General features: G+C 38.4%; 1 protein-coding gene across 2 annotated transcripts in view; it reads left to right on the plus strand.

The window, feature by feature from the left end:
• LOC110544068 (cytochrome P450 3A1-like) overlaps nt 1-16652 on the plus strand; it is a 32842-nt gene extending 16190 nt beyond the window's left edge. Inside the window, exons 8-13 of one of the 2 annotated variants that reach the window (XM_060376548.1) lie at nt 2147-2274; nt 3122-3191; nt 5663-5823; nt 7099-7325; nt 8729-8891; nt 11718-16652. In XM_060376548.1, the coding sequence (XP_060232531.1) occupies nt 2147-2274; nt 3122-3191; nt 5663-5823; nt 7099-7325; nt 8729-8891; nt 11718-11819 (851 nt within the window). In that variant the 3' untranslated portion in view covers nt 11820-16652. The remainder of the gene's footprint in view (nt 1-2146; nt 2275-3121; nt 3192-5662; nt 5824-7098; nt 7326-8728; nt 8892-11717) is intronic. The other variant, XM_060376549.1, reaches the window with a different exon arrangement.
• Nucleotides 16653-26162: the final 9510 nt, after the last annotated feature.

Here is a 26162-nt window from a genome sequence, read left to right on the forward strand (position 1 = left end):
TAGTTGCCATGTAATTAGTTTTCTTAAAGGCACAGTTCAATGTTTTTAGTGCATTCAAAGACATGTAGCCCATTATGTTTGTTTTATAACTTTATTTTATCTTGAGACAGGGTCTTACTGTGTATCTCTAGCTGGCCTGGAAATTGCTGTGTAGACCAGACTGGCTTTGAACTCATAGTGATCCTCCTGCTTCTACCTCCTGAGGACTAAAGTGTGCACCAGAATTCCTGGCTTTGTTTTAGAATCATTTTATTTATTCTTTGACTGTGTCATATAGGAATACAACATATCCTGATTAGACCCACCCATAACTCTTCCCTCCCACTTTCCTCAGACACACCAACACTTTCCTCCTTATTTCATGTCCCTTTCTGTGTTTTGGTAACCCAGTGCACCCAGTCACTGCCTGCTAGGATGGGACAGTATTATTGGCCTCATCTTATGCAGGTGTTCAGTCCATGAGTAGACCATGCCATGCCTGGGATATGGCACTGCAGATGCACCATTGCTGGCTCTTTCTTTCCACACCTTCTTTCAGGATGTTCCTTGAGCTTTGAAGGGTGGGGTGTTGATACAGTTACTCCATTTAGGGGTGAGCACTCAGCAGTCACTGATTCTCTGTACTTTGATCACTTGGAAATCTGCATTGACTGAAGGACCACACGGCTCCTTGCCAATGAGGACTGTATAGTACATTGTTCTACCTGTGTTGGCTCTTTTGACCATCATTCTTCACCTAGACCTAAGCCACATTGACCTAAGCAACACCTGTTCACTTTCTGTATATTTACATATCCTTTGCACTTCACATCAATGGGATCATAGATTGTGGTCTCTGTGGCAGGCATGTTTTATATAGCACAATAGTAAATGAAACAAACATCATTACCTCCTGTGTCCATGAGCAAAAAAAAATGCTCCGTACCTATTGATAGACATGAAGTTAGTTTCACATGTTTGCCATGAATTTTATTGCTATTAACATATGCATAGAAGGATATAGTTACTTTTTTATGTTTCATGGTATATATTAAGAATCATCATTGCTTAGATAAAAGGTAACCCTATTTTTAAAATTTTTGTGTGGAAATATTTTATTTTTGAAGTTTTATTTATGTATTCATTTTACATTTTTATTATAGCCCCCATCTCTCCTTGCTGTCTCTGTCTTTTCACATAATCCTTCTTCTCATTCACCCACCTCCTTCTCCTTAGAAAGTAGCCATGTGGAGGCTGGGAATGAAGCCTGGGTTCTCTTCAAAAGTAGGCTAACTGCTGGGGCATGTCTCCAGCCAATGTACAGTGGCTATATATATATATATATATATAATATGTATATGTGTGTGTGTTTGTGTGTGTTTGTGTGTGTGTTTATGTATATGTATCTTTATGTACATATATATATATATATGTGTGTATGTGTGTATATTCTGGGTCCATTTAACTTGTTGCTTGATTTAGGGCTTTAATGCTTTTCCTTGTTAATTACATTTCCATATACAGCTCATGTGTCCTTTTGCCTACATTCCATCCTTCCTCTCCACTTACTATCATCCTCTTGGTCTCCTTTTAAGTATTAGATGATATCCACACTTACACCTGTTTACATATTTACGTTTATTCATTATAGTATAGAACTGGGAAATGAGAAACATTACGTGATTTTCTTTCTTTCTGTGTTGTGGTCACCTGTTTTTGAGCTTGTCTTTTTTTTCTTGAGATAGGATTTCTCTGTGTATCATCAGCTGTCCTTGTGTGTGTGTGTTTGTGTGTGTCTATACATGTTCACCTTGCTTGTGGTTGTGTCCTTCCACAGTGTAGGATCTAGGGATCAAGCTGAGATTTTCACACTTGTCTGCAGGATCCTTTATCTGTTGAACCATCTCAAAAGCCCCCATCTTTTCTCTCTGTGTATACAAGGACTACAGGAACAGAGTTCAATACAAGAGTCAGAGTTGCAGTTCTGGCTGCTGCAAAGTGCAGAAGAAGCAGTGTGAAAGTGACACAAAGTGAGCACAGTCGCAGTATGAGAGCAAGATTAGGGGGATAACAGCTTCTGGCTGAGACACTGACTCATTTGGATTATGTTTTAATTTCTCTAGATGAACCTTGCATGTCCATTAAAACTTATTTTTTTTCTTTCCAGTACTCTTTCCATTCCTCACCCCAATATATGAGATGTTAAATATCTCCATGTTCTCAAAGGATTCCTTAGCATTTTTCAAAAAATTTTTGTACAAAATGAAGGAAACCCGCCTGGATTCAAACAAGAAGGTAAAAAGTGGTGGTCTCATGAGAGGTCCATGGTTTGAAAACATGTTGGGCTGTGAACATGTGAGTTGTGTATTTCCCTTCATCTGTCAGTAAAGGTAGATAGAGGAGGCTCGAGTAGACAAAGACAGAGAATATTTATATTTTCTAGGGCAGGAGCAGTTCAAGTTTTAAATTTTTGATTGAGAATAAGCCAGGAATAGCAATTTGAATGAGAACTAGAGTGCCAGGCATAAGAATTGAAAAATTAAAAAAAATAGTCACAGTGCAAGACCTGCACAAGATCAATACCATAAAACTCTAACATATATCAGAGAGGAGCTCTCCTAGTTCTGCCCCTTGCTGAGTGACTATTGGCAGTTAATAGCTGTGGATGGAGGCTGTGGGCACTGGAAGGATTCCCATGTAGCAGTGGATGTCCACAGCCCTGCACATATGGGCAGCACTAGTTGAACTCAGTGGGTTATTAAGGAAGGGAGAAATGTTACATAGGATATAGAAGGAATTGAATGGAAAAAAAGAATGGTGCACATGTGTGAAGTTCTCTAATAACAAATAAAAATGATTATTTTCCTGTCATTCAAAAGCATTTGCAAAGAATAAAATCCACTGTTTAAAACTGCATCTATTTGTAATTTATTGTAAAAGTAGTTGATACGGTGGCTGGATTGCTTCCTGGTTTAGTCACTTGTGAGTTTGGTCTTTGATGACTCAAGTGACACTAACTATGCTTGTGAGTGTAAGGGAGTCACATACTCAGAAAGGAGAGAATAAAGCTTCTGCACTCCTGATCCATCTCTTACCTCATCAGTTGACCTTCTACATTTGTAAATACTCTTTCTGCTTCCAGCACCAAGTGGATTTTCTCCAGCTGATAATGAATGCTCACAAGAATTCCAAAGACACAGAGTCTCACAAAGGTAACCAAGGACTACCTGGTCTATGCACAGGGAAGCTCTCAGGAAGTGGGCATGCTGCTCAGAAAATATGCAAGGAGGCTTCTGTAGATAGAGGAATATTTCTGTCAAGTTGCTGAAAGGCAGACATGGCTACCATCTTCATGAAATTTTTTTGAAAGCGCACCAGCATAACTGTTCCAAACGTGAAGGGTAGTCAAAATGGAAGACCTCAGATGCCTTTGTGTTATCCAGGAGACTATAGGTGTTGTTTCTGTCTTTTCCCACACACTGACTTGAAACTCTGCCTAGACATCTGAGTCTAAACATCCAGACAGGAGGCATGTACCCAAACAGTGCTGATGCATTCTGGGAACCCCTAGTATGAATGTGTTCTATACCTTAATCTATGGTAGATATTGACTTTTCCTTTGCCTGATGAATAAGTAGCTTCCAAGGAAAGCCTCTTTGTACAAACACGCTGCTTCTCTCCATTCTTTGACACACTTAAAAACTACCTATATATTTTTTTATCTTTTTTGTGTGGTGTATGTATGTGTGTTCACGAGTAGGTGCACATGTGCAAAACCCAAGTAGTGTATGCAGAAAACAGAGAAGGCACCAAACATCTCTCCTAATCTCTCTTTGCTTTATTTCCTCTTATTAAACCTAGATCTAAGCTGGCAGCCAGCAGGTCCCAATGATACACAGCATTGGGGTAACAGTGGTGTACTGCCACACCTGGGTTTTCACATGGGGACAGAATATTCAAACTCATGTCCTCAAGCTTGTGTAACAAGTGCTCTTACCTACTGAGCGATCTCTGTAATTTTCCATCTATGTTTCTTTTCAAATTTAAAACTATCATTACTTTCATGGTGGCAAAATGACACTTGTTATATATATACATATATATACTTTTATATATATATATATACATACATATATATATATATATATATATATATATATATACTTTTCAAAGTCACTGTTTCTTTTTTTGTATAAATTCTTTCCAGTTTGTCCACTTGAAACCCTTTCATGTGATCAGCTAATGTTAACTTCTTTTGTACTTCATCTTTTTTTAGAAACAGAGTTTTACATGGCCCTGTTTGAAGGAGAGGTTGACCTCAAGTTCATAATATGCCTGAGAATGCATGACCTTTAAGCATGTTCTGGGGAATGACTCCACGGCAGTCCATCTACTGAGCTATATATCCTCAACCCTTCTGGTTCATTTTGATTTCTAAAATAGATATTCATTTAAAAAAAGAACAGGCTTATAGTCCCATTTCAATATAGAAGCAAGGGCTTATACTCTTTGGGAAAAAGAATTTACCAACAACAGAATCAGAGAATTCATGTCAGTAGGTTTACAACTACCTGTAAATCTAACTCTATGGTCTCCAATGCCATCTTCTGGCCTACATGGACACTTGTACACATGTGTGTGCACACACATAAATATTAGTAAAAAAAAAATCTTAAGATCAAGAAGAGGACTGGAGATCAGTTTTCTGTTCCTACCTCTGACAGCGCACAACCTTCTATAACTCCTTCTCTAAGGGATCAGATGGCCTTTTCACACTTCCATGGGCATACCCCTGACACCTATGTGGCATCCATCTTTCTACATAAACACACACAAAGATACACACAAATGAAATAAAATTAAATCGTAAAAATAAGCAATCCCTTTTTTAAATTAAATTTTTATTTTTTATATTAATTATAGTTTATTCACTATGTATCCCAGTTGTAACTCCTCCCTCATTCCCTCACAATTCTACCTTTCCCCCCTCATCTCCTCCCATGCCCCTCTCCAATTCTACTGATAGGGGAGGACCTCCTCTCCTTCCATCTGACCCTAGTCTATAAGGTCTCATCAGGACTGGCTACATTGTCCTCCTCTGTGGCCTGACAAGGAGGCTCCCACCTCAGGAGGGAGTGTTCAAAGAGTCTATCACTGAGTTCATGTTGGAGAATGTCCCTGTTCCCCTTACTAGTGTACCCACTTGGATACTGAGCTGCCATAGGCTACATCTGACCAGGGGTTCTAGGTTATATCCATGAATGGTTCTTGATTGGATTATAAGTCTCAGAAATGACCCCTGTGCCCTGATATTTTGGTTCTATGGTTCTCCTGGTTGAAATCCTGTCCTCTCCAGGTCTTACCATCTCCCCCTTCTTTCATACGATTCCCTGCTCTCTGCCCAAAGTTTGGTTATGAGTCTCAGAAATCCCATATCTCGAAGTTGCCCAATGGTGACCATGAGTAACATAGCACACACCTTGGGACAACCTGGCTGAAGTGATCTCCCTCATCTCTGGATGTGTCACTCGGATGTCATAATGATAACAGGTTCAGGGTGACCAAACAGCTTCTCCATATTTCTCTCTAAGAAAACCAAAGCCTCATTAGGTTTTCCTCATTCCATCTGTGATAGTCCATATTGACATGACTTACATGAGATATCTTTTTTTTTTACCTCTAGCCCTGTCTGACATGGAGATCATGGCACAGTCAATTATCTTTATTTTTGCTGGCTATGACACCACCAGCACTACACTTTCCTTCATCTTGCATTCACTGGCCACTCATCCTGATATACAGAAGAAACTGCAGGAGGAGATCGACAGCGTTCTGCCCAACAAGGTGACTGGTTGGTGCTTGGAGTAGGAAGGGAAAGAGGAAAGATCATCAAAAACAGCTTCTCATCACATTCAATTCTGTGTGTGTGTGTGTGTGTGTGTGTGTGTGTGTATTTGTCTAAATTATTCTCCAACATATATTTTTGAGACAGGCTCGCTCACTAAACCTGCAGTTTGTTGATTGGCTAGGGTATCTGGACAATGAACACCAATGATCCTCTGTCCCCCAACTGCTAATACTGTAGATATCTGCCACTGCATCTGTCTTTATGAATGATGTGTGTCTGAAGCCAGGTCCCCAGGCTTGTGTAGCCGACACTTCACTACTTGAGACATCCTCCCAGCCTCACGTGATAGTTATACAAACTGCTGTGTAAGGGGCTGGGGAGGTGGCACAATGGTTAAGAGCACTGGCTGCTCTTACAGAGGTTCTATCCATATTTGAGTCCCAGTGCCCACATGGCAGCTGTCAACTCTGTTGAAGCTTATTCATGGGGCATCTGATGCCCTGTTTTGCTTCTGTGGGCAATTATCCCACGTGAGGTACAACACATATGTAGGCAAAACACGTACACACACCTCTGAAAGGCTCTATCTTGCAGGGTATTGATACAGATGTTGAGACTCATAGCCAAAGTTTGGGCAGAGTGCAGGGAATCTTATGATAGAAGTGGGGGGAGGACAGGAGCTCCACAAGGACAGTGACAGATCCTAAAAGTCTGGGCACAGAGGTCTTTTCTGAAACTGATACTCCAGCCAAGGACCACTCATGGATATGGCCTGGAACGCCTGCACAGAGGTGGCTTATGGCAGTTCAGTATCCAAGTGGTCTCCATAGTAATGGGGACATGGACTGTCTCTGACATGAACTGATTGGCCTGCTCTTTGATGACCTCTTCCCTGAGGGGGGAACAGCCTTAGCAGGCCATGGACTTACAGGCCTGATGTGACCTGATAGACTAGGATCAAAGGGAAGGGAAGGAGGACCTCCCTTTTCAGTAGACTAGGAGAGGGACATGGGCAGGGAAGAGGGAGGGTGGGATTGGGAAGGGAGGAAGGAGGGAGGTACAAGGGGAATACAAAGTGAATAAACTGTAATTAATAAAAATGATTAAAACATACAAACAAACAAAACAAGTTTTAAAACCATTTAAAATGTGTCGTGCTAATGAAGATGCTCTGAGATGCTGTGCTTCACTACAGAGAACTCACCAGTACAAAGCAGATGGAGTTGAAAGTTTTCGAAAATCTTAGCACAAATCTTTTTCTTTCTTCTCAGGCATCTCCCAGCTATGATAGTGTGATGGAGATGGAGTACCTGGACATGGTGTTGAATGAAACCCTCAGATTATACCCAATTGCTAATAGACTTGAGAGGGTCTGTAAAAAAGATGTTGAAATCGATGGTGTGTTTATTCCCAAAGGGTTGATAGTGATGATACCATCTTATGCTCTTCAACATGACCCACAGCACTGGCCAGAGCCTGAGAAATTCTACCATGAAAGGTACCAAAATCCCAAAAGCGAAAACCAAACCTGAATTATGTTGGTCTGTTCATGCTATGGTGTCTCTTGTAGAAAGATGGTCTAATTATGATTTTTGTATCCATCTTCATTCTGTTACGAGAGTGGCAGAGAAAGGGAAGAAAGAGAGGAGAGGGGGCATGAGTTGGGAAGACAATATGACAACTTAAATACAGAATGTTTTTTCTTCATTCTTTAAGTAGTAAATGAGCAACTTAAGTGTGAGGCAGGAACCCACTTTATTTTCAGTCTAAATGTTATGTGCTTTTCAGACTTGGAACATGCCATTATATTGAATGAATTTTTATTCTTTAGAGGAGTATTTCCCTTTTTAAATTTTCTCTCTCTTTCATATTTTTTGAGAATTGTGTGAATGTATAATGTATTTTGCTCATTTTCACATCACATTATCTTGCCACTTCTCTCTCCGACTCATGTTGAATCCCTGTTTGTCCTCAACAATTCTCCTGCTTTTATGTCTTTTAGTTTTCTTGTGACTATAAGTTTAATTAGGGTTTCTTGAATAAATATAAGTATAGCCGTTGTTTACTGGAGAATGGACTACTCACCAGTGGCTACACTATTGAAGATAAGCTTCTTCCTCCTCTAGCATCTATTAATTGGCAGTAGCTTCTTAGGGAGGTGGAGTCTCATGAACTCCCTTTCTCATGTGGAGTGTTGAGAGTCTTGTGTAGTTACATGTTTGTTCATGCGTGCAATGCCATGCCATGTTCAGAAGATAGTATTTCACAGCATCCATTTCATATCATGGCTCTCAAGTTCTTGCTGCCCCATTTCTGTGATGTTTCCTGAGGCTTGGAGGAGGTTGAGCACCCCACCATCACTTATTCTCAGCACTTTGACCAGTCATGAAATTCTAGGTTAACTGACTCCCACTGCAAACTGACCAAGGCTGAGATAAACCCTATTTTTTTGTCTAAACATAAATATTTAGAAGGCAGTCTGATACCATATATGCTTAGCAAAGCAATAGTAGTAAGCTCTCCTATAGTACATGTGACCCCACTAGCCAGATTTACAATACCAGACATTAATTTCCTCTTGAAAATGGATTGCCACTATACTCAGAAAATGGTTCTTACATCTAGCCATATCACCATGATTACACTAGTGAAACATAATGATTCATTTATTTCAAATAGCATTTGTCTCATCTCAATCATATGGGGACCCTGATAAGGCAAGGGGAATGGAAAAGACCTTTAGTGTACAATTCTCTAGGCCAAATACCTATAAGAAGAACTTCAACGAATCTAACCCAAATTATCTGTATGCTGCTGGATAGATGTTGAAAGGCAATTTCACATAGGTAGTCCTTATGATTTTATTCTTCATTAACTTGTCACCTACTGCTGTGTCCCCAGGTTTAGCAAGGAGAACAAGGGCAGCATTGATTCTTATCTATACCTGCCCTTTGGATATGGACCCAGAAACTGCATTGGCATAAGGTTTGCACTCATGAATATGAAACTTGCTCTCACTAAAGTCCTTCAGAACTTTTCCTTCCAGCCTTGTAAGGAAACACAGGTGAGAGAGAAAATTATCTGTATAAATGAAGTTTTACAGGAGACATTTTTCAAACTGAGGTTTTATGTATAAAAATGAATATTTTTGTTTGGGGTTTAAAATTTTTTTCTGGCCAAATGAGCTATTTCTCTTCAAGAATTAGTTAAGAGGCCTTTTATTCTATACCTGTATATAATGCAGCTGTAGCATTATGAAGACTCAGTGCAGACAAATGTAACCAAATTATATGCATTTTATTGAACTTCTAATCATGTCCATTTGAAATCGGGTATGTTATGTGTCACCAGGAGTTGCAATGGTCACATTTTCAGTGTTTGTTGAGTGGTTAACTCTTTTTCTAGATCTCACAGAAGTCCTATTCTCACAGTCCTCTCAACCACTGACTGATCATAAGAATCAATGAGGATATTTAAAACTCATATATGGATTCTATAGATGTTCCTCAGTTGGCAGAACTACAAGAACTAGAAGTGGTATTGTTTACCTCTAATCTCTGAACTAGAGGCTAGAGGATCAGAAATTCAAAGAATCCTAGACCACTTAGTTAATATGAAGCCAGCATGGGCCATGTGACACGCAGTCTAAAAAATTAAAACAGAAACTCATGATGCCTGGTCATACAACATTTCACCCAGAGTGTGGCTTTAAAAGCTCATCTCTGATTTCCCATGTTATGCCAAGTTGAGAATCAATATGTCAAAATACAATTTCTGGGGCTAATGAGATGGCTCAGTGGTAAAGAGCATTTGCTATTCTTGCAAAGAACCTGAGGTCAGTTTCCAGCACCCATGTGGTAGCTAAAAACTAATTGTCACCCCAGTTCCTAGGGTTCTGATGCCCTACTCTGGCATCATTTGAAAGTGCACATGTGTGTTAGTTATACATGCAAATGTGCAGGTAAACACTCATACACACAAAATATTAACCTATAAAAAGTTGCTGGTTATGATGACTCCATCCTAACTAGATGATTTTGCATCATTTCCTAGGAGCTCTGCTCCAGAAGACAGGTATTTCCAGAAATAATTTATTTTTTCTCTTTATTCTTCTCTCATACTTCAAATTCTTAGCCACTTCCCAAATTAATCTTCTGTTCCATTTCCAAACTCATTTAATTTATGCTCTACCTTTGTATTCTATAAGCTGTTATCATCACCTATGGTATTATTTTGTCATTAAAAAGTCCATTTTAGTTACATTTATTTTCTCTCTATTGAAAGATCTCCCCTCTCATTTATATATCACCTCATATTATTCCTTCCACAAACTCCAAGTTGTTCTTTGAAGAGAGTTTGCACATTGAACCCTTTTGTTAATGTTTTAAAGCATGGTTTACAGTTATAACATTTTTCATAAAAGCAATAATTTAAATTAAAAGGTATCTTTTGTATGTTTCCATGGAAGACTCATGTATAGTATTTAAAGTTTTACTAGTATAAGATAAGACATTTAGATAAAGTATTTATATTTTCCTGAGCAATTTGCTCTTTGTTTCATGTGAATGGATGGCTAAAATTTACAGGACTTGTTTATCTGGTGTGGCTCTCTTTCACAGTTAGTTTTACTTCTGGGCAAATGAAGGGATGGAAGTATTTATTCTTTGATTTGTGGCTTAAGGAAGTTATATAGCTTTATCTACATACAACTTCACTAATTTTATTACTTTGTCAATAAAGCATTTAAATCATATGCAAGAATTTAGATAAATCAAGGGTCTAGCTTTGAGAGCCTATGGCACAATTGGCAAGGGGAAGATTCTCTGGCAAGCACCAGTGATCTTAAACTTGACATTTCTCTATCTCCATGACAACTTTGTTTACCTTACATTTCCTGCAACTGAGACTTTCTCCACCATACATTCATTCTGTATTTTGAAACAAAAAAAAAACAGATGTTAGCAAAGACAATAAAGTGAGTTTCCCCTGAATATATGCTTTTAGTGGCTCAACTGTAGTACTGACACATGACCTAGGACCTGAGGATAATTCATTGATTTGAAGTGCATCCTCTCAGGATTAAAATGTAAGTTTCAACAAACCAAAAATAGCTTTTCAATACTTAAAACAATAGTATGACATATTAACTAAAAATTAGGATGAAAAATATTAAGCTTACCTGTTTTACTCTAAATGAGCAGAGAACAAAAATAATACAAACCAACATGACTTGTCTCAGGGCCTGAATTAAGTAGATTATCAATCAATTTACCCAATGCATGTTTGGTTGCATCCTCTCACCATCCAATTGACACAGTTTGGGGAAGAGGAAGTAAAAATATGATGATAAATGTAAGTATTAAGTTTCTGCAAAGCATTCTTTTTTTTTTTCTTCTCAATGCAGTTTATTCAGGAACCTTGAACAATCTTCTGACCCTGGGGAAAGCCAGCGCACACCTTAAATAGCCTCTGGGTAGCCAACCCCAGAGTGCCACGTGGGCAATGCAGATAGGTCCACATACACGGAAGCAAGCCAGATCCTCAGCCTTAGCCAAATATGGAATTCTTTGTGACAGAGAGCACTCACCATCGGGAAGGTGGAAGGCAGAAACCAGCTCCATCTTTAAGGCGCAGCATTACGCAGCTCTCTACAGTTCCCCCTTTTTGTTTTAGATGCATCAGGCAAGAGTAGAGGTCTGATCTCTGATATTAGAAATACATTGGGACTTTGTACCGATGTTCATTTAGGTGTCATCCACCCAAAGAGCATCAGACCTGTCCGATACCTTTTTCTCAGAGGCATTCTTATACAGAATGTTTGTTTTACTTTTCTTCTGGAGTTGTTTCGGCTCATTCATTGCCTCTCAATATTTTTCTTCCACTGTTGCAGATACCTCTGAAATTAAGCAGACAAGCACTTCTTCAACTTCAACCAGAAAAAAACATTTTTCTAAAGGTTGTGTCAAGGAATGCAATCATAACTGGAGCATGACTTTCTCTCAAGGAGTTCTGCTGTGCTTTTCAGAAAGGTGGTGTCTAAGAACATTGAACTCTTTAATTTTCATCATGAATAAAACCAAGATGGAGATAGGGATTAATCAACTGGCCCTGATTCAGTACACCCACTAAGGTTTCTCTGTCTATACAGAGGTCCATATCATTTAAAGAAGACCAAGTCAGTGACAGAACAGGAAATTCATCTTGTCTGGTTCTCATGGGACCTTCTCCATCCACATATGATTGACTCCATCTATTTCTTTTGAGCTATTTTGAGATTAACCAGATAACTGTATTTTATCAATATTTTTTGATGAAAACATGAACTATAGTGACAACTCAAATTGTAAAATGTGTGTAAGATGTTTTAATTGCAATATTCTGCAATAAAAGTTACACTGAAAATATAAATACACACCTCTTTCAAAAAACCTGGTTCTAAAAGTGTCTTATATTTATTGAGAGCATCATTCAATGTATTTTGATCATATTAGTTCTTTTCCTCCATCTCCTCCTATATTCTTCTCACCTCTGCTCCCAACTACCTTTACATTCTCTCCAAATGTTTCACAATGAAACAAAGCAAAACAAAACCAAAACTAAGGAGTCCAGTTCATATTAGATAACTACCCCTGTGTGTGAGGCCTGCTCTGGAGAGTAGTTGATATACCGCATGCCACCCCATCAAAGAAAATGGACTTATCCTCTCTCAGGAGCTTTCAGTTGACAATATCTCCTTGGCAAGGGGTAGGACTTTGAGAACCTTCTCACTAGGATTTTGCTTCGTTTGATCTTGTGCAGATCTTTTGAATTTTGTCATAGTCTCTTGGAGTTTTTATGTGCATATGCCGTGTTGTAGCTTGAAAATTTTGTTTCCTTGAAGCCATCTACTACCTCTGGTTCTTCCAAACTTTCTGCCTTCTATTCCATACAGATCTCTGGGTCTTGAGGGGAGAGGTATGACATAAACATCCTAAGTGAGAGCTGAGAATTCCAAAGTATCTAACATTCACTTTGACAGGTCATAAGTTTCCTTGTTAATTACTCTATACTGCAGGATGAAGCTTCTCTGATAAGGACTGAGTGATCCACTATTTTTACAGATATAGCTGTGTGTCATTAGGAATCTTTTTATTCTTACATTAATGTAGTAGGTTAATAGTAGTATGTTTTCTTTTAGGGCTTATGATTTATCTGCTCTCTGTTTTGTGGCTTCATTGACAATATCAGCCATGGATTCAATCTTATGGAGTGGGCATGAAGTCCAATTTTAAAAGTGGTTGTTTACTTCCATAACATTTGTGCCACAATTGCACCAGTGGTCATAAATTTCAGGCTGGTCATTATAGTTCACATCTGGGTGAGACTGAATATTGCTTTTCTCATCCAGCAATTTCATCTGTAAAAGTAGCTTTTATTCTCCTGTTTTGGTTGTCATCTGAGAAGTTTATTCCCCCTTCTGCTATCTAGGCTTAGTCTTGAAAGCTGATAGCCTCCATACAATCTAACCCAGGCCTAGAATGTTTTCAGTATCTGAGCCTCACTGCTGAATGAGCTCACCCTTTCTTGTTCTTTCTGATTTCTGGACTGGCTGGTTCAGCTCAGCTGTTCTGGCTCAAACTCCTCTCTCAGCTGACTCATTCAATCTGGCATTTCTCTTGGCCTCTGTGTGGCTCTGCTTGGCCTCAACCTAACTCCAGCAATCTGCTGTGATCTCTCTAACTAAGGAGGACACAGAAACAAATGTATTCCATGGCAATTCACTCCTTGGAATCATGTACTGATATTTTTGTAAGATTTTGTTGGAATAAATAAACACTTGGATGAGTGTACACAGATAAAGGATGTGTGTGAGTATTAATAATACATTTACAGTCTGAGATTTAAATAACACTATAGGGTTAAAACTCACTAGGGTCTTCTGCATTTTGATGTAGCAATCATGAAAGTGGTTGGAGAAAGATGGGGATAACAAGGTAGAGAGAGACAGTTTAAAATTGGATCCTAGAAATTTCCATTTCCCTTAAGGTTTGCTGAAAACCCAGGATCCATGTTAAAACCCCTTCCTTCACAATGTTACCATCTAACTACCACAATGTGTATGCTGATAACCAGGTCAAAGCAGTCTCTAAAATTAAAATGGGCTTCTCAAAAAAATAGTACAGGAAGTACAGACTGAACAAACCCCTGAAGCTGCATTTAACTTTCCATTTCCCAAGAAATCCCTATACAAAACCAAAAACTTCCTAGGTCATTTTCAGGAACCCGTTTGGTCAAAAGCTCCAGATAATTTTCACAAATTATTGACTCTTAGAAGTGTCTATGAATGTCCTGCCTCTTTCTAGGACAATTTGATAAATCTAAAACCCAGAGAACGAAAGTACCGGGTTGATGAAATTGATGAATTTACCTTATTTCTGTACTCTTAATCTGTCTGTGGGCTAACATAACTAAGACCTCAGACAGGTCATATTATTGTGGCTCTTAGTCTTTTTGTGACTGAAATATACACTGAACACTGACTGGTATTGAAAGCTTAAATTCTAAACTTTCAATTTTAAAACTAGATAGGAGAAAACTAGATAGGAGAGAAAAAACAAGAAAGGAGAGAAAGGAGATGGAAGAGATCCCTGAAAACAATTGCTTTTAGTTCTTGCATTTTTTATGAGCACAACTCCTAATAACCTGGAAACACCCCTGATAGCCAACAACCAACAACCGTGCCTCTTGGGGCCTTAGCATTTGTATACCTTCTGAAATGTTTCCAGAATTCCAAATGTCACACAACCACAGAAACTATCTGCCAAAACCACTCCTCTGCTGGATTATAGAGTAAATCATAGTCAGCTTCTGTGGTCAGTCCTAAGCACCCCACATCCCTATACATGGGTTTGAAATAAAAGCATTTTTTTGTATTTTTTAAAGAAATCAGTATTCAAAACCTGTCATTACATCACCCACATCTTAATCCTTTTCACCTTTGGCACTCATTACTGTCTGCCGTTGTGTCCAAATCCTGAATTTAGGAAATGATATTAAAGAATAATTTGATGCAATGGAACTAAAACAAAATTTCTAGTGATGCATTTCAGCTTTTGAAAGAAATAAAAATCATAACAGATAAAAAGTGATCCAGTTAATATTAAAAGTAAAAGTGATCAGGAAAGAGCAGAACTAACAGTGGGAATAAAAGAAAATCTGGGTTGGAATACAAATACATATTATAAATAAAATATATATTATAAACAAAATAAAAAAATTGGGAACTCTGGGGAGTCATGGAATTTGTCTATTATTGATGCCTTGAGGAACATGTGCCATAGTATTTTCCATTTATAGTCAGGAGCTCCTTGGACACTGTGTCCATTTCAGTCCCTGAGACCTGAAACCCTCCCTCAGACTTTGGAGCATTAAGGACACCTGTGTAGCTCTGCATTCCCTAGAACTCAGAAAAGCATAAAGAAGCTTTAAAGAACATTTAATCTTAGACATTAATCCTTTATACTCTGTATAACTTGCAAATATCATAACATCCCAGCAACTACAATTGTATTCTTCAGGGGAGCAGCATTTACATTCTGTTTCTGATAAGTCTGTAAAAAGTCTGATTGCATGCAATGAACTTGTCATTTCCTCCATATTAATTTGGCCCCTCTAACCTGTGCTGAATAGATGATATTCCCTCTGATCTAACCAAATAACCATGGAATGGCATGTAAGTGCAATAAGTAATAGAACATTTGATTGTACTAAGGTTTGCTGAAATCTGATTCTATGTTCAAACTCCAGCTTTTTATTGTAGAATGTACACTTTCACTATAGAATTCCAGCTCTGCCTTATTTTGTTTTTTCAAACAAAATTTATTTTATTTTTCTTTTTTAATTTTAATTTTATTAATTACAATATATTAATTTTGTATCCCATCTGTAGCCCTCTCCTTCATCCCCCCAATCCCAACCACCCTTATTCTTTTTCTCCCTTGCCACTCACTCCCCCAGCCCAATGACAGATGAGGTCCTCCTCCCTTTCTATCTGACCCTAACACATCAGGTCTTATCAGGACTGGCTGCATTGTCTTCCTCTGTTGTCTGGCAAGGCTACACCACCCCTCATGGGGAGGTGATCAAAAAGCAGGCCACTGAGTTCATGTCAGAGAAGACCCCTGTTCTCCTTACTTGGGACCCACTTAGAGACTGAGCTGCCATGGGCTATATATGTGCAGGAGTTCTAGGTTATCTCCAAGAATGGTCCTTGGCTAGAGTATCAGTCTCAGAAAAGACCCCTGTGCCCAGAAATTTTGTTTCTGCTGCTCACCTTGTCCCTTTTAGGTCTTCCATCTTCCCCCTTCTTTCATAAGATTCCCTGCACTCTGCCCAGTTTCGCTATGATTCTCATCATGTACTTTAATGCACTGCTGTGTAGAGTCTTTCAGAGACCCTCTGTGGTATGCTCCTATTCCCTGTTTTCTCCATCTTCTAAGGTCTATCCCTTTTGCCTTTCAATGAGGATTGATCATCTTACCCAGGGTACTCCTTCTTGCATAGCTTCTTTAGATGTGCAGATTTTATAATGTTTATGTTATATTATATGTCCAATATCCACTTATAAGTGAGTATATACCATGTGTATCTTTCTACTTCTGGGATACCTCACTTTGGATGATATTTTCTGGTTCCCACCATTTGCCTGTAAATTTCATGATTTCCTTGTTTTTAATTGTTGAGTAGTATTTCAATGTACCACAATTATTGTATCCATTCCTCATCTGAGGGACATATGGGTTTCTTCCAGATTCTGGTTCTTACAAATAAAGTTGCTATAAACTTGGATGAGCAAATGTCCTTGTTGTATACTTGACCATATTGTGTATATATGCTTATGAGTGGTATAGATGGATATTCTCTGAGAAAGCACCAGACTGATTTCAAATGTGGTTGTACAAGTTTACATTTCAACCAGAAATGGAGGAGAAGTATTTCTAGATAGTCAAAAAAATAAGTTTAGAATACTCTGTTTCTAACATTTGTGACTTTTATCTTGAATTTAAAAACACATACACTGTCTTTTGTAATGAAATATTTCTATTACATTTAACCTTTGTGTATTTCTAAAAACTATCATTTCATCAAATAATTTTGTTTTACATTTTGAACTAAACATTCACCAAGTTTATTGTCAGAACAATCAAATCTCAATTTTGGTATACTTTTTCTTTAGGGATCATGAACACTAATAAATTTTTCTCAAGAAGATAATTTCACACTCACTTTGCTGCTATGATGAGTGTTTTGTTGTTGCTTTTCCATTATCAAATGTATGCTTTAACTATTGGATTTCAGATCTGACTTATGATATGTGTTTTATTAACTAATTTATATACTGATAATACTTCTTTTTAAATATCTATTCTAAAAATAGGTTTTTATTGTGCTACAATAATGAATCCTTGGTAGTTTCCAATTTTAATTTTTATCATATATGTGTTTCCTCTGCTTTGAGTATATTTCACAATCTAGTCACTATGACAAAATTGTGCATGCTATTGTATTCAGGACTGAAGTGTTCCTACTCTGTGTATATTGGATATATATATATATATATATATATGCACCTACCATATACATAAAATACAGTAGAAAGATATTTATCAAGGAATGTTTCATATCTGGTACTATGGACCCACAAGAAATATTAGGAGGTGTGAGACCATATCACATGAGAAATAACTTGAGGTTCCCATTATCTTAATGTACTTATTGTCAAACAATCTTCTAAATGTTTGTGTATGTGTACAAGGAAAAGTAATACTCTCATTCTTACTCAAAGAAGCCTCTCTGTACAGTGATTTGTGATGAAGTTCTTGGCAGCCATCTGTCTCCTATGCTCCTTTCTCCAATGGATTCCACAGATCTTACCATTAGATCCTTCCTGTCTCCACTCGTTGCTTTGTCTCAGGCACCAATTTTAGCATGCACTCCCTGCTAACCCAAGGGATGTTCCTCCCAGGGCAAAAAGCAGGTTAATACAGACCCATAGCACTCCTATTGCTCCTGAGATACAATCCCCTAGAACTTTTCCAACTTTCTAGCAAAAAATGTTTTGTCTCCATTTCCTCTCTGATACCATTTTCTACCGGTCACAAGGACTTCTCCTCCAATTTTCTTTCCTTCAACTCATTCGACTATTCCAGCTCCAACAGGAGGAGGCATTCCCTGTGAACACAGCAGCTGAGCAAGCAAATAAAACAAGTAACACCCATTCACTATACTCTACAAAAATCCAGAAAGAAAACAGAAGCTTGGAAACAAGACACCCACCCAACAAAGACTAACACCCAGGAATCAGTTCCTAGATATCTAATCATGATAAACCTGGTGCCTAGGTGATGGCAAAAAAAAAAAAAAAAAACAAAACAGAATCAGTAACAACCAAGTCAATATGTCTACAGAAGAACCCAGCTGTCCCATGACAGCAGGCTCTGAATATTCCAATTTATCTCAAGCACAAGTAAAATACCTTAAAATAAACTAGGTAAAGATGTTAGAGATTCTCAAAGATAAAATTAATCAGTTCCATAAAGAAATCCAGAAAAACATGAACAAAAGTTGGAGGAAATAAATATATCTCTTAAAAAACGTAAAACAAACAAATGAAACCCCACAGTCCCTTGAAGGAAAAAAAAAAAGTCATCAAGACCTGACAACAGAAATACAGTCAATAAAGAAAACACATGGTTGAGGGAATTCTGGAAATTACTTAGGAAGTAAAAAAAAATACAGACTCAGTGAGTATCAATAGAATGCAAAATATGGAAAAGAGAATCTAGTCATTGGACATATGTCAGAGAAAATGAGTCCATCAGTCAAAGAAAATGTTAAATTCAAATACTCCTGAAACAAACAAATAGAAAATCTGGGTCACATTGAAAAGACCATTCCTAAAAATAAAAGGTATAGAAGAAGGAGAAAAAACCCATCGTAAGGGGCTATAATAGGTTTTAAACATAATTAGAGAATAAAATTTTCCTGAGCTAAAGAAGAAGCCTATAAAGGTACATGAAACATAAAAAAACCAAGTGTATAGAACTAAAGAAGATCCTTCATCCCATAATAATAATAACACTAAACATAAGAACAAAGAAAGAATATTAAAAGCTGCAAGAGAAAATTATAAAATATAATACAAAGACAGGCATATTATAAATTCACCTGACATCTCAGTAGAGACTCTCAGTCCAGAAGGGCCTGCCTGTCTCTAAGACATCATAGATGGCAGCACTTACTACTATATCCAGCAATTTAGTCAACAAAAAAGTTGGAAAAATAAAATATTCATAATAAAGTCTAGTTTAGACCACATCAATCTTAAACCTAGGTCTATAAAATGAGAGAGTAGAGAAACTCCAATCTAAGGAGTTAACTACTCTGATGAGAACACAGAAAACCAAAAAGTTCACAAGAAAAGTAAAAGTAGGGATATACCACAGACACACACACACACCTTCACCACCAGATGCAATAGCAGCAGCATACACAAAATAAAAGTAATCAACAGTCATTGGTCACAGATACCTTTCAATATCAGTGGTCCCAATTTCCCAATAGAAAGGAACAAAATAACAGAGTGGATGTGAAAAGACTTTCTATCCTTCTGTTGGGTCCAGGAAAAACACCTCAAAATCGGACATTACCTCAGGGGAAAGGTTTGGAGAAACATTCCAAGGAAATGATCTTAAGAAACCAGCTGTGTAGACATTTTACTATCTAAAAAATAGGCTTCATAGCAAATGTAATCAAAAGAGATGAGTAAAAATACTACATATACTACATACTAATCAAAGTAAAATTCCATCAAGATGACATTTCAATATTTAACATCACTGCTGGAAAGACAAGATGACAAATGTTTTTAAAAGAAACAATACCAAGGTCCTCTATTTTCTTTAGCATCTTTAGGACTATAGATTTTAGTATGTTTATTCTATATTAAATGGCTAATATCCTCTTATAAGTGAGTATATACCATTTGTGTCTTTCTGTGTCTGGGTTACCTTAGTCAGTCTCATCTTTTCTAGTTCATTCCATTTGCCTACAAATTTTATAATTTCCTTGTTTTTAATTGCTGAGTAGTATTCCATTGTGTAAATGTAGTGCACTTTCTGTTTCTAAAGCAGAAATAAATTAGAAACTGAAAAACAGATGAGGAGGCTACAGCTGATGAGTCCACTGAAAATGCATGTCCTTTCTCTGCAAATAGTTCACAATAATTATCTGATTTTGTGTGCTTATGCTATTTTAAAAAGGAAAGATTTTTCACAGCTTAAATACCATATTGACCTTCCAGTCCTGATAGTGAGGGATCTCAGTACTCCACTCTCACTAATGGTCAGGTCATTCAGACAAAACTAACAGATAAATAGTAGATTTTGGTGCTTTAAACCAAAAGGACCTAATCAAGTTATAGATCATTTCACTCAAACATGAAAGAATATACATTCCTTCTAGCACCTTATGAACTTTATCCAAAATTGGCAACATACTCAAAAACCAAGTCAAAGCAAAAACAATAAAAATGAAATAACTCCCTGAATCTTAGAAGACTGCCACTGATTTAAGCTGGACTTCAACAAAAACAGATACAAAAAAATTTGGCAAACTCATAGAAACTGAAGAACTATCACAACTATCTAACTGAATGAGAAAACAAAACAAAACAACAACAACAACAACAAAAACAGCCCTCCAAATTTGGAATACAATGAATGTGGTTTAAAGGGAAAAGTCCACTTCTCTTGGCGCCTACTTTAAAAAGCGAAGATAGTAATGGGAACACAGGCTGTCTCTGACATGCCTGCTCTTTGATCACCTCCCCTTGAGGGGTGACCAACCTTACAAGGCCACAGAGAAGACAATGCAGGAACTCCTGATGAGAACTAATAGACTAGAATCAAAAGGAAGGAAAAGACCTCCCCTACCAGTGGACTTGGGGAGGGGCATGCATGTAGAAGGGGGAAGAAGTTAAGGACTTGGAGGAGAGAAGGGAGGGAGCTACAGGGGGGACACAATGTGAATAAAGTGTAATTAATAAAAAATTAATAAAAAAGTAAGGATATCTTATTCTAAGAACTTAACAGCACACATGAAAGCTCTAGGACAAAAAGTAATCACACCCAAAATGAGCAGATGGCAAAAATAATAAAACTAAGGATGCAAAACAACAAACTAGAAATAAAGAGAACTATACAGAGGATCAATAGGACAAAGAGTTGGTTCTTTGAGAAAATAATAAGATTGACAAATCCTTATCTAAATTTCCTTAAGGTGAATGGAGATCAAAAAATTTAACAAAATCAGAAACAAAAAGTGAGACATATTATAGACACTGAGAAAATCCAGACAATAATAGGAGATAATTTTTAAAAATGCATGTCATAAAATTGGAAAATCTAAAAGTAATGACTAATTTTGTCATTAGGCACTATATAACAAAGTTAAAGCAAGATCAGATAAATAATTTAAATAGACCTTTAACCAATAGCAAAATAGAAGCAGTCAGTAAAATCTCCCAAACAGGAACAGCCCCGGGAAAGTTGGTTTTAGTGAAGGAGTCTCCATGATTTTCAAAGAAGATTTAATGCCAATTCTCTTACAATTATTTAATAAGAAGAAAGAGGAGGAACACTTCCCAATTCATTTTGTGAGGCCACAGTTAGGCATCATTCTAGAGATTCCAGGATGGTTCAATATACAAAAAATTAGCAAATGCAGCACAGCATTTAAACAAAGTAAAAGAAAATAATGAAATGATGATATCATTAAATAGAGAAAAGAACTTTGACAAAATCCAATACACCTTCATGATAAAGTCCTGAAGATATTAGGGAAACAATAAAGACAATTTCTCACAAGCCTATAGGCAACATCAAATCAAATGGAAAGGAACTCAAATAAATTTACTACCCTCAGGAACAAGACTAGTTTGTCTACTCTCTATATGTCTATTCAGTATAGTACTAGACAATTTAGGTAGAATAAGACAACTTAAGAAATTAAAGGGGATAAATTTTGAAAAAAAAGTCAAAGTATTGTTATTTGCAAATAATATGAAAGCATTTATAACTGATACAGAAACTTCCATGAGAGGACTCCTTTAGCTGATCAATACTTTCAGCAATGTGGGTGGATACAAGATTAACTAAAAAAAAAATCAGTAGCCAAAGGAATAAGAACAATATCTTCAGGGATTTGAATAAAAATGCCCCCCTGACACACACACACACACACACACACACACACACATAGGGTCATAGATTTGAATGCTTAGTCATCAGGGAATGGCACTACTTGAAAGGATTAGGGGTGTGGACTTGTTGGAGTAGGCAGGACCTTGTTGGAGGAAGTGTGTCACTGGGGGTGGGCTCAGAGTTTTCAAAAACCCAAACCCAGTGTTTCCTCTCTCTCTGCCTGCTTCCTGTGGCTCCAGAAGGATAAGTCTCAGCTGTATTACCAGCACCATGTCTGCCTGCATGCCACCATGATACCCACCATCAGGATAATGGACTGAACCTCTGAACCTGTAAGCAAGCCACAGTCAAATGCTTTAAAAAAATAGGACTTGCCAAGGTCATGGTGTCTCTTCATAGCTATGGAACACTAAGACAATTGCTTCAGGCTGACTGAAGAGATATGAAGACCTTTTCCCCTTGGCCAGACTCTTGGCCTGCTTTGGGGTACTTTTCTCCTTCCCCAGATGAGAAAAGGAAAGGATTCTCTCCAAATCCTATTTCCTGACCCAAAGCCCCTAGTTTGAGCTGAGATTCAGGAGAGGTGCCTCCTCACTGCCGGCCCCAGCTTTGCCAATAAGATTAAGGTTGCATCCCCACCATGCACACTGGGCCCTGTGAGAGACCACCCCACCAGGGCCTATGAAATATGCTTTCTGATTGTTTCCCCAAGGGTCACACTGGCCACACCTCGGAGTTTGGCTCGCAGTTCACTCTAAGTTCTGCCAGCAAAATTATCTTTAATCAATGCTGTTCAGTCTTCGGCTACTCCTGGGGAAACAGTGCTAGGCAGTCTGTTTCACAATCACTTCACATCAGGACCAGAGGAACAGGGTGTAGTGAAAGTTGCACCAGGCTGGGAGATAGGAGCCCTGGACCAGCCTAACAAGGTGGCCTTGGTTTCCCTACCTTTCCTCTTTCAAAGAGTACAGTCAGGTGAGGGTAACAATGTCTGCAATTGTGTTTTACTGAGAAGCTTGATGCCTCAGGGTGAGCTCCTCTTAACCACTTTTATAGATGTGATTCTATAGCTGATGTCATCAAGAGTGACTCTGTCTACACCTCAAATAAGTTTTTTGGGATAGGAAAAAATGAGAGAGAGAGAGAGAGAGAGAGAGAGAGAGAGAGAGAGAGAGAGAGATCAGAAGCTGGGTTAATCATTTTCTCAACTGAGCCATCCAGAGAGTGGAAAGGATTTGCAAAGAATTGGGGAGGGGGCTGGCAGACAGGAGGGGCATAGAGCCTGGGTGCTCTTAGTTCTGCAATTCAAGCCTCCTTGAAACCTGGGACCTTCTAAGTTAAAGCTTTTTTTCAAGCTGAGGTGTGCGTGTGTGTGTGTCCTACAGAGGCTGTAGGACAATCTAGGCTGCCATTCCTTAGGTACTGTCTTGCTTCTTTTCAAGACAGGATGTCTCATCAGTCTAGAGCCCCCTAGTTCATCCAGACTGTAGTGCTAGTAGGTCCCTATCTTTGCCCCACCCCAGTCCTGGCACATAAGCATACACCATAATATCTAAGTTTTTATGTGGGTGCTGGTGATTGATTCGGGTCCTTATGCTTCAGAGTAGTAACTTTACAAACTGAGCCACCTGACCCCTTCGAGCTGGCTTTTAAATATAGACTTGAAGGCTCTGATCAGTCTGCTCCAAATCAAGAGAGCAAATATTAACAGGCCTATGTCCTGCTGGTCTCTATAGCTTTCTGGTCCTGCTCCATAAATCCAGACAGGTTCTGGTCCTCATCTGTGTCTCATGCCATTTTAGACCTCAGTGCAGTGCTTTGGCTACAGTAAGTGTTCCATCAACTCATGTCAGGTTGAAACAGAGGAAAGCCAAAGCCAGCATTTTTCTGTGAGGTGTGTTCCTGGCCAACTGCTTCTCCTTCCCTGAGTAAGGTTGTCCACAACAGATCTGTGACCCCACATAAGGCTGGGAATCAACCCCTGATGCAGCCATCTCACAGCTTTCCATCTTTTATTTTTATTAATCCAACTGGAAAATTGGACTGCACTCCAAGCTGTGCTGCAAAACAGATGCTGGATCTGGGCTCTGGTTTCCTATATAAACACATTGTGATAATATGCATCTACCAGTGAAATGCTCACTGTGGCAGCACTTGGCAGCTCTCCAGAAGAAAGAAAAACAGTGCCAATGCTACCTTTGAGGCTCCTCACTCCCCTTCCTGGCCAGCAGCAGGCTGATTCCCTCCCTTCTGGGTCCCTTTGTCTTCTCCTTCCTCTGGCCAGGAATTTCACTGCTTTTAGAAAGAACACTGGGCTTTACCCTTTTCTCATGTCTTGATCAAGTGCCTTCCTCTGCTCTCCCAACATCCCCTTTGCCAACTCCATCCCAGCACAAGGAGATGCTATGTACTTCAGTTTGTGAAGTGTGTCTGCCTCTTCCAGACCTGACAGGAGGTGGTATACAATGGTCTACAGAATGGCAGAAGAGTTACAGACATCCTCCAGGTTGGCACCTCTGAGAACATACAGTGACCCACAGGAGCACAGAGAGGAGGGGCAAATATTTGAGAGAAGCAAAAATATCACTGAGACATGTGCACCAGCCATAGGGTCAGGTCCTGTCACTGTCTCCTTGCTCATGTTCTGAGTCTCTCTGAACCTCAGCTGCCCATAGTGGGGAGTGAAATTCTTGTCACACTGTGCTCAGGGGAAAAGCTTAAGTGTGAACACAGGATTCAAGTAGCTGCCAGGAAAATTACAACCCCACCTGCTACTGTTTCCGGAAAGGTCTCCCTTTCACCAGCACAATTCAGAATGTGGTGTCTGTGTTCTGAGGCTTCAGAGACATCAGTCACATCACAGAGAGGCATGTAAACACTGTCCCTCACCCAACAGCCTTTGACCTTAAATATATGCCATTAGGTAGTGAGACAGAGCCCACATGTCATTCAGGGAGAATGGGGATGCAGAGCAGGCTCTTCAGTAAAAACAATTGAAGACCAGAAGAGGCTTTAGCCAATAAAGTGGCATCTGTGAGTATGCAGCTTATCTTGTGACCTGTTTTATGTGGACAAAAAAAATGAGTATTTTTAAAATGAAGAAAATCTAGGCTTTTAGTTTAAATTAAACGTAAAAGACAGAAAGTTGACACAACTATGGCAGCTCTGAATGTCAACCTTGGTCCCCAAATATAAACAGAAAATTCTAGAAAAAAAAAAACAATTTAGAAATTCTAAACATTTTTACAGCATATTGTTCTAATTATTTTACTTTATTGCTGCTATTGTCAGCCCACTGTGCCTTTATAATTTAGACTTTGTTGTAGGTGTGTGTCTGTGTATGTATAGAGAGGAGGATGACCAATACTATTCCCCATTTACAGCATCAATGGAATGTCTTGAAATGTAACCTTCTGAGTAAGGGAATAAGGAATGATGTCTACTAAGTTTTGTTCTAGAATTTTTACTTTATTCTTTAGTGTTGTTTCCATAGTCCACTTGAATATTTATTTTTCTATATGTGTGGAAAAGCAATTTCAGCGTAGTACTTTTCCAAGTAGGCACCTATAATAACATCAAATATTGGATAACATGCCCCTCATTCTCCACCAATTTGGCCTCTCCTTTGAAATGCCCATCATATGCCCATCATAGACAAGAATTGGCTTCTGTTCTCTCTGCTGTGTTCAAAGCACACATCTCTCTATTCCCATGCCAACCCTACAGTGGTTTAAGTGTTGTATCTCTATTGTGGATTTTGATATCAAATAGAGCAAACCCTTCTTTTTCATAATGTTCTTGGCTGAGCTTGTCCACTTTCTATTCCACATGAACTCTAGAAAACAGCGGTCACAAAAAGTTCAGAACACATCAAATACCTTGTTTCTGAATGTTCCTCCTTTTCCAGTTACTAGTTGGATCCTTTTCCTTCCCACTTCCATTTCCTTTGAGCAGCACAACTGGGTATCAGCAAGTTCCTCACTCCACATTGATAACTGAATGCTGACAACTTTCTTCTGATAAAATTAGAACCATGCAATGAAGCTATTCTCAGAGTCATGAGCAGGAAGCACAAAGCACTACAATCTGGTTAG

This window comes from Meriones unguiculatus, assembly GCF_030254825.1.
Source record: "Meriones unguiculatus strain TT.TT164.6M chromosome 13 unlocalized genomic scaffold, Bangor_MerUng_6.1 Chr13_unordered_Scaffold_45, whole genome shotgun sequence".
Taxonomy (NCBI): Eukaryota; Metazoa; Chordata; class Mammalia; order Rodentia; family Muridae; genus Meriones; species Meriones unguiculatus.